Below are 9,218 nucleotides of genomic sequence, written 5' to 3' on the forward strand. Positions count from 1 at the left end.
AGTCGAGATGGCAGAAGTCATCAGACGCTTCACCTCACACACTCCACACTTCACTCCTTCTCCAGGTCGCAGTGATCCGCTCCACATTGACAGATGGTGCTTCATTATGTGTCAAATTAGTTGTCAGCTCCTCATGAGGTGAAGACATTGACTTGGCATTGTTAAGTTTTTTTGCAACTATTTGGTTTGTCTGCTGCCTGTTTTCCTCTTTGTGTCAAAATAAAGTGTGCATGTAGGGATGGATGATATGGCCAAAAATTACATTTAAAAAAAAAATATATATATATATATATATATATATATAATTTCTTTTAAATATTAAGACTGAATTTTCCTCCTGAGGTTTCACTCTTCTTTATGAGCAAACAAACTTAACAGAGTAATTATGTATTATCTCACCACACAACCACATCACACAATGTATAGGTATATATATCTATATACTTTGTTAATATTGGTGAAAACTCTACTGGGATAATTTTTGATTGATTCATTTCCTAGCTCAAAGTACGTGCATGATTTTGATTATTCGTCTTAAAAGTCGACGTCTCAACAGAGATGGGTCCTCTCACCATCTGCTGAAAGTGAACAGTGCTGTTTACAAACTGCTCCCTGCAGGAACATACAGTAGCTGTCTGGCAGATCCTCCCGCAACAGCAGACAAACCAGATTTTCCAGTCTGGCTGCGGCGCACCTAGCTCACCTGTGTTTTGCCCCGGACACCGTACGCCGCGGGTCATGGGAACATCACTGTCACTGCTGAGGAGAGGCTGGTTTTCTAAGCTGTGGGCTATAGTGATATCAACACTGTGACTGTACCTACTGAAATAAATGACAGATTTATTTAATCTTATTTATTATCCCAGCAGGGGAAAACAAGTGGGTGGATTCTACTCAGCATTAAGTAAAAAGTAAAGGAGGTGATTATCTGAAGGTGTAAGGCCTATTCCCAGTGTTTTAGTGGGAGATACAGGGAACTCCCTCAGGCTAGTGATACATATGGATGCCAGACATTTTTATCTGAGTAATGTCACTGCTCCAACAGCCATTCCTAAATCATGAGCGAAATATCTTTCCTGAAATGTAAAAATTCCAATCTTCCATCTTATTTTACAACTGACTTCAGTGGTTTTCTGCAGATGTGTCATCATGACAGGATTGCTTTTGATCAAGGCTGGTTATTCAGAGTTTATTTGAATTTCCACCTCTGTGAAACTGAATAAATAATTAATTTTGTTCACTGAAAATTATCAGACTTGGAAATGCAAATGAGACTAATGACTAATTGTAAAACAAGTCCTCGCTCCGTCAGTATGTGGACAACAAAGAAATCAATATGCGGTGACTGAGAATCCCTCAGGAAGAGGTTTACCTCCGCCAAGGAGGTTATGTTTTCACCCCAGTTTGTTTTTGAATTTAGGCAATATGACAGAAAAAGGATTGAAGGGATTACAATGAAACTTGGTGGAAGGATGTGGTGTGTATCAGAGAAGAACCCATTGAATTCTGTTATATCTATTCAGGGAGGATCCAGGATTTTCACTTTCTATAACGATTTCCTGGGAACAATTCTTTGATTCTAATAAGAAAATCATTTAGAAGTGTGAAATTTGGAGCAGCTTGATTGAATTTAAAGGGACTTTTGGGCCTTGGCGGAGGTATGCCCTCTACTAAAACGAATTATTGTCTCAACTGCATTACATGTTAGTTTGTGCTGGGAAATGAAAAAAAACCTTTATAATAAAGTGCTTATACTGTATAAAAAATAACATGGTCATTAATAACAGCTTCTGTGGCACAAAAAGATGAGAGGTTCTATTGAGGGAAAAAAAGGTAAAATATCCGTCTTGCTGATCTTGCAGTGTCGGCGTCAGTGATCTCGCTTGTTTGTGACCTCTGTCAGTTGACAGTGAAGGTCTCCAATAAGCAGCAGTGTTGGTGAGTAGCACTCACTGAACTGTCTCTTCCAATAGCGGTCGCTTCACATCCTGTTGAAAGAAACAAGCGCCTCAAATACCAATTCCGGCCCTTCCACCTAATTGTTTTCCACGCTCCGCTGAATCTGTCTTCGCCGCTGCTCCGTTCAAAAACTGCAGCACCATAACCTTCACTTTAATGGTATTTGAATCCAGCGTTGCTTATTCCCAGCAGGTAAGTGAGACTTTTGAAATGAAAAGAATATATAAATATATATTTTTGGAATGGCCATGGAGGTAAAGAGGTGTTACAAGCAGCATCTCCAGGGAGGGCAGCAGCAGCAGCACAGCTGCCGGATCGGGTTCTTCTTCTTATACCTGGCAGCCAGCTTGAACTTCTCATTAGTTACAGCCACATAGTCCTGCGTCCTCTCCACGTTGGTCTGGATGTGTTCGATGTAGGCCCCTTGCTCCTCCACCAGCATGAAAATGTCCATGAAGAGGTCCCTCAGCTCATTCATATTGTTCTCCAGACTCAACAGCTCCTGTCAGCGGAGAAGGATTATGGGGATTAATACTGTAGATATAAGGGACATTAGTCAGAGCCTGACGCTGGTGGCAGAGACAACTGCAGGACTTAAAGTACAGTAGGGAACAGATTCTGATTTAGTTATGGTAACAAATGTGCATTCACTATATAAGCTTTCATTATATGAATTGGACTTCCATAGAGTTCTATAATTTTATAGATAAATCAGAGATTCACACTTTTAATTTCCAGAAGAACGCAGACTTGACAACAAATCATCCCCACATATGTGATGATGATGAAATAAGTGTGAGTCATTATCATAGACTGTACATTTTTTCCCGCTATCCAGAAATCAAAGCAAAATATCCCGGATACGAATGCTGCTAATACCCTCACCTTATGTCGCTGTTCGATCTCAGATAGCTGCGCCCGTGTGATTCTGACATCATTCAGCAGGTTCTCGTTGAAGACCTCCCACTTTCCTGTAGCGACCATCTCATTCACCTCCTCCTCCGCCACGTCCCTCCCCGAAACCTCCAGCTGCCGAATGATAAAGTCCTTGCAGCGCTCCTGCTTTGTCAGCAGTCCTTCGTTATACTGCAGCATTACCTGAACATAATTATAGCAATTATAGCAAAAAAGAGAGAATATATTAAAAGAGTGGGAGGGGGGAAAGGGAGAAGAGAAGATATTCAATCCTTTCTTATGAACATTATTTATCCAAGATTCCTTGGCCCTCTTAAGTCCACCAGCACAACACATTTACTGTTTATTTTAAGATAGTAAAACACTGGTGAAGTGACTTTATCCAACAATTAAGTGCTTCTACTTCACTTCTCATTTCACTTCATTTTATAATTTGTATAACTACAAATGAAATAAACAAAACTATCACTTAAGCTCAATTTAAAAGCAGTACTTCAAGTATGCAGGATGTATTTACAACCTGCTGGAATTTGCGGTACAGTGCTGAGTGCTGGCAGCGTTGTATTCTCGTTGTAACAGCAGTAGGTCCCTGCTGCTCCTCACTCTTTTGGACTTGCTTTGAAAGGGCGTCCAAACGCCGGTGGAGCCTTTCAGCCTGGAGCTTGATATCTCGCGTAATGCTGCTTTCTTTCTTCATCACACTGAAACGACGCATGGTCGCCACCAGGGTCTTCTGCTGCTGGGTGAACTTGAGGATCTGTTTGTCGTTGAGATGAGACAAAACGTTAGTTACAGAGCCGCTTATGAAAGGGACAGACTTTGGTTTAATCCCCAGAAACTGTATAACTATAACAGCTCATAAGACACTAGTAGCACACACTCATAAATATCTGTCCCATGAACATGATTTTTTATCAACATCCATGAATTATTTCTTTAATTAATGGAGCAATGCTTGTGAGCTAGTTCAGGCAGCCAACTTGAGCTGCTCTACTCATGTGACCTGCCTCACTGCCGATAATCCTCTATCATACACACCCTCCTAATTGTACCATCTAGTTACACTGCAAAGATTTCCCATCTCTCCCTTTGCTTGCGAAATGCCTCTGCTGCTGTGTGTCAGTGTGCTTGCCTGTCGATTCAGTCCCCTCCACCACACCAGCATTTACCTACAGGCTCTAACTAGGGGGTCAAAGATATTTGCTGAAGTCAGAGCCAAGTCTCCAAACTCTTTATCTACCCCTTTGTCATTTAGTGAAAGGAAAATCTGAAAACATTCCCAAAAACGAAGTTTATCTCTACCTCTGTCTCCAGCGTTGTGATGTCATCTCGGATTTGCTGAGACTCCGACAAGAAATTCTCGATGATTGGCTCCTCCTCGAACAGCACAGCCTGTGGCATTGTGACCTCGACCACCATCGAGTCATCATTATCATCCTCCACTGAGAAAGGGCTGGTGTTCTCACTTGCTGCCCCAGAAAACTCCTGAGCCCTCTGCTGCAGCTCCTCCAAACGGTCTCTCATTGTGGACTCACCAGGACACTAAGCTGTTTATAGTACGTGCAGCTCTTGTCAAGGCTGAAAAATAAATCACATCAAACTTTTGCGATTCCTGGTGCTGAATAGGGCTGTTGCAAAAAACATTAAACGACAGTGATGAAGCATTGTGAACAGAGGATGCTGACTATAAAGTGGAGGATGAGAAGAAACATAGGATATAAACTCACATTAAATTACATACGATTTAACGGGATGTATCAGCTGATAATTTCAACATTACAGATAAATGTTCATATCTCACTTTTTACTTTGTAGCATACAGTGATGCAATATTTCAGTAACATTGATGATGAAAGTTAGCGATTCAATTACAGTTACTGATTTCATTAAGGCTCTTAACCTCCAGGAAATGGATGGGAGGTTGATTTTGTCTCTTCCTGGAAAAGGAGTCGGACATGGGGGTAGGCTGTGCCCTTTAAACTGGCTATAATCTCAACACTGGTAAGCCTTCATTCATCACCTGGCCTTCGTTGTATTTTTTCAGTGACCTTTGCACCATGAATGTTAGGACAAGCAAGACTAGCAAGACTAAGCTAACGTTTGCTGTTGATCAGTAAACATATGTTCATGTTCAGAGTGAGCTGCTACTAAACTGGTATGTCCAGTTTTCTACTGAAAGATAAACAATGTAATGAGGAGGTGTTGGTTTGTTGAAATGTGACAGTGATGCAGTCGGGCTGAATGACAGAACATCAAAGAACAAATTTGCCTGTTTGGTTATTGCATTGCACTTTTTCATTGATTACACATTTCAAATGTCTTGTCCCTGTCTGCTGGGGAAAGCATAACAACTGCTAATACTGAGCAAATTAACACATTGAACCTGCAATTCGAAAATGTGTTTTGGTACCACAGAGAAGGGCATCCATCTATTATCTATACCACTTAACATTTGAGGGTCGAGTGGGGTACTTGAGCGAAAGGCAGGGTACACCATGGACAAATCACCAACATATCACAGAGGCAACATAAAGAGATAATCATTAATTCACACCTACAGAGTCTCCAATTGACCTAACCCCAATCTACATGTCCTAGGACAGCGGGAGAAAGCTGGGGTACCTAAGAAAAAAAAATCCCAACCAGGATTTGAACCACAAACTGGACGTATCAGCAGGACCTCGCTACCACTGCTCCATCCTCTGATCACTACTACATAAAGTCAGGCACCAAATGTGCAAGATGGTGGCTGGGATATTTTGGCTTCATTTGCAGATAATTGGAAGAAGTGGAGACATGTCGTCCATCCAAGTTACGAGTGCATACAAGTAAATTCAGCTGTCCTTATAATAAATGAGGCAGGGTTAGGGTATTTTTGAACTTGACATGAGAAAAACAACATGAGATGGACGTGCAGTTTAACAGCAACATCAGTCAAATTGACTGAAGTTAATTTTTCCATGGGAACTGAGTGGGATGTTTGTGTTGAGCAACACACTAAACAAAAACGCAAGAGAAGAATAACAGCAGGCTGCCTCGCATCTAAAACAATAACAAGTAGAAACAGTGACCTTGATAAACACAGAACAAGAACACATAACACATGAAATCTGACTTTTGTTTCGTAAGTGTGGGAATTAAAAAGTTGCTAAAGATTAAGCTCCTGTCATGTTTTTACCTCCAACATGTTGATATCTGCCAAAGTCAACGTAACAGAGGTGCTGATGATTATAGACACAGACTGATTTCCCAAATTCCTTTGACAAGTGATGTGCATTCAACCACAGATTCCTATGCATTCGAGTGGGCATACCAACATTTTTGAAAATGCCTTAGCAACACAGGGATTTGGATTTTGGCTCCAAACATAATCTTTTGGAAGCACATGACTGTGTGGGGGGGAACAGTGTTTGGCTCCAGAGAAATGGAGCATTTCAAATCACAGGCTATCCCACTTCTGGATAGGTTTCAAACAGGGAAGACACTATTTTCTCTACATTTCAGCGAGGGCTGTAACTATTACAAACTTCTCAGAAGAATGTAGAAGTACCTTTGTTTTCTGGCCTGATCCCTTTCCCTCGTCTCTCCCTCTCCCGCTCTATACCTGCCCGGCCCAGAACAGCCGATTATAAGAACGTTTCTCACAGGATTTGGGAGCACATTCTGTGTTTGGCCTAAGAACCTGCATGGGAGAAAGTGGAGTGTGGTTCAAAGAGGGGTCCAGAAGTTTCCTCTTTGTGATTGAACGCTGTGTTCCCTACAAAAAGCAAACATTTTCTTCCAACCATCCATCTGCTCCCTTGTCTTTGTGTCTGACGGGGAAAAAATTGTGTTGACATTCTCTCATGTTCATGCAAGTGGAAAAGAGGAGTGCCTGGATGTGTTGTTTTATCACAAGTCAAACATTTGCACTGTGCATGCTGATCCTAATAATGCTTCTACTTAAAATATTCCAAAAGTTGTAAATGTTTAACTTCTACCCACTTCTTTAAGTTTGAGGTGGACTTCATGTAAATAACACATACATCAATAGAAAAAAACACCAAAAAGTCAAGCTAACTTTGTTCTTTTAGGTTTTATTTCCACATTCTGTTATATATATTGCTTTTGGCCGAGGTGGAAGTGACAAAGTACAAATAATGTGTTACTGCACAACGTTTTAATACAAGTAACAAAACAGGTTTGTTACTTTCGTTTTAATGCATTTGAGAGGAATATCTAATTTTTTAATTTGCATCATCAACCCTCTTTCCCAGGGTCAAGACAGATTTCAGCCTAAATGGATGGAGAAAAGAAAAGTATCTTCCAAAATCGCTGATAACAATGACACAAAGAAACCAAACATTCTCTGGCCTTATTTAAATTATGAATACTTATTTCAATACGTTGTGCAAATTACATTCTGGATAATTTTTCATGCTCACAAATAATTTCTTGCTTTAACGTGTTTAAAGTGTATTGTTTTTTTTTTGAAGTATGAACGGTTTAAGTTGAATAATCTAATGTGACAGGAGTCTCAGTTAGAGATAGAGCCAGTAGTAAATTTCTTTAACTTTCTACCTTTACTTGAGTAAAACGGTTGAATCAGTACTTAAACTTTTGCTTGAGTTATTTTTTACCACAATTAAAAGTATTTCTACTTGAGTAAGTGTGTGTTCTCTGCAAACTCTGGCCTTCAGAAAACATTCAGTTTAAAATTAGAATTTTACCTTAATGTTGTTCATACTCCATCATACGTCTGTCTGAGTATTCCCCCACATGTAATCCAAAGCGAGCTCACACATTATTTAATTCCATCACGCCTTCCTCAGATATCCTCAAATACACCTGGTGCTCCTCAGCTGAGCATTAAAGGTCTAAATTCTCTGTAACGGTTATACCACCAGCTGTGTATCAAGACAGTTAAGACTCTCGCAAGCTGGGAAAGTTGTGGGGAAGTCTGACTGAGTCCGTTGAAAGCACCTCCCCCTCCTTTTGAGAAAGGTTTTGGTATGGCCAATGGGAAAGGAGCAGACTGAGGGCCCATTTAGTTATCTAAAGAAACGGTGGCGCGAGGTAAATGAGGAGGGAGAACAAAGGGATTTTATAAAAACTACCCTCAGGCCTATTCCAAGACGGGAAAATAGAGCACAGCAAACAGAAGTGTTTTGTGTACAATGCAGAGGCCAAACAACAAGGATTGTGGTTAGGGTGTCAGCTTTAGGGCATTGGGTTTCTGATCTGCAAAGTGAGTTTCTATGTGTGGGTTACTGGAGTAAGCCCTCTTGGTTGAGGGGTATTGTACTTCTTAGGCTCCAGTAACTTCGCTGAGTACTTTTGACAGATTTCTCCTGACAAACTCCCCTAAAACCCAGGCGCCTTTTCAACAAGGGAAGGGACGCAGTCAGTCTCTGGTGTGCAGCATAACACGCTGTGCAATGCTGTTTGAAGTGTGGTGTCAGAGGGGGGAGAGGGGGGAGAGGGGGGAGACAAGTTTTGAGAATGAAAGGAGTTTGGTGCACAGGGACAATTAACTTCAGTACTTATTGTGTGTATTTTGAAAGCTGGTCATAGAATTTCTGTCATCTTTCATTAACTGGGGTGAGAACCTTCAGATATGTTGTAATGCAGCAGCAGTTACCTCAAGGAGGTTAAGTTTTCACTTTGCCTGTCTATTAGTGAGCAGGATTATAAAAATACTACTTGAAGCATTATGACAAAACATGGTGGAAGGATGGTATGGGTCACCAAAAAACATACTACAATTTGGAGCACATTAAAATAAATGGGCTGATCCAGGAAATCGTCAATCTATGGCAGTAGTGCATGAACATCACTCTAATTTGCAACAAATGGATGGTTCGTAGACTAAGAGTGAAAGAGTAGTTCCTGTGTGAGAGAGACGGAGATTTGACTGTGTGGATGGCAACAACTTTATGGATGATATTGGGAGAAGGCACATGGCAAGTAGCAATGCAAATAACACAGCTAACAGCTATACAATGCAGGAAAGGAGCAAAACACAAAGTTCAAGGATCTCATGTTATTATGAGAAGTGTTGACAATTTTGTTGTTAAATTATGAAACTGCAGCGGACAAATTAGAAAATGGTGGGCTGCCACAGTCTAGATAATACACGGGAAACACTGCTTTGGCATGGCAAAATAGGGCATTATCCCGTGGCAGTAGTATTCACTCTCAGGGCACCCCACCAGTCATGCCTTCTTATTAGTGTGGTGACCTATGATGCATGGGAGGGTAAACTTAATGACACTTAAGTTTGTATTGGCAGTTTAAAATATGTTCTTAAGTACAAGGATATTTTTTTAAGCAAAAAAGACCCATTTATTCACTGAGCTAAAGTT

At 40.7% G+C, this 9,218-nt stretch overlaps 1 protein-coding gene across 2 annotated transcripts; it reads right to left on the reverse strand.

The window, feature by feature from the left end:
- Positions 1-1,175: 1,175 nt before the first annotated feature.
- Positions 1,176-7,785, reverse strand: stx19 (syntaxin 19). 2 transcript variants are annotated; one of them, XM_020090117.2, is made up of 6 exons: positions 7,584-7,784; positions 6,425-6,556; positions 4,177-4,452; positions 3,395-3,631; positions 2,845-3,057; positions 1,176-2,461 (listed from the first exon to the last, which is right to left on the reverse strand). In XM_020090117.2, exons 3-6 carry the CDS (start codon positions 4,396-4,398, stop codon positions 2,225-2,227), a joined length of 909 nt encoding a protein of 302 aa, XP_019945676.1. In that variant the 5' UTR covers positions 4,399-4,452; positions 6,425-6,556; positions 7,584-7,784; the 3' UTR covers positions 1,176-2,224. The 2 variants fall into 2 exon arrangements, with proteins under 2 accessions (XP_019945676.1, XP_019945675.1); XM_020090116.2 differs by lacking the exon at positions 6,425-6,556 and having other exon boundaries at positions 2,076-2,461; positions 7,584-7,785.
- Positions 7,786-9,218: the final 1,433 nt, after the last annotated feature.

Source organism: Paralichthys olivaceus, chromosome 10 (genome assembly GCF_024713975.1).
Source record: "Paralichthys olivaceus isolate ysfri-2021 chromosome 10, ASM2471397v2, whole genome shotgun sequence".
NCBI classification, from domain to species: Eukaryota; Metazoa; Chordata; class Actinopteri; order Pleuronectiformes; family Paralichthyidae; genus Paralichthys; species Paralichthys olivaceus.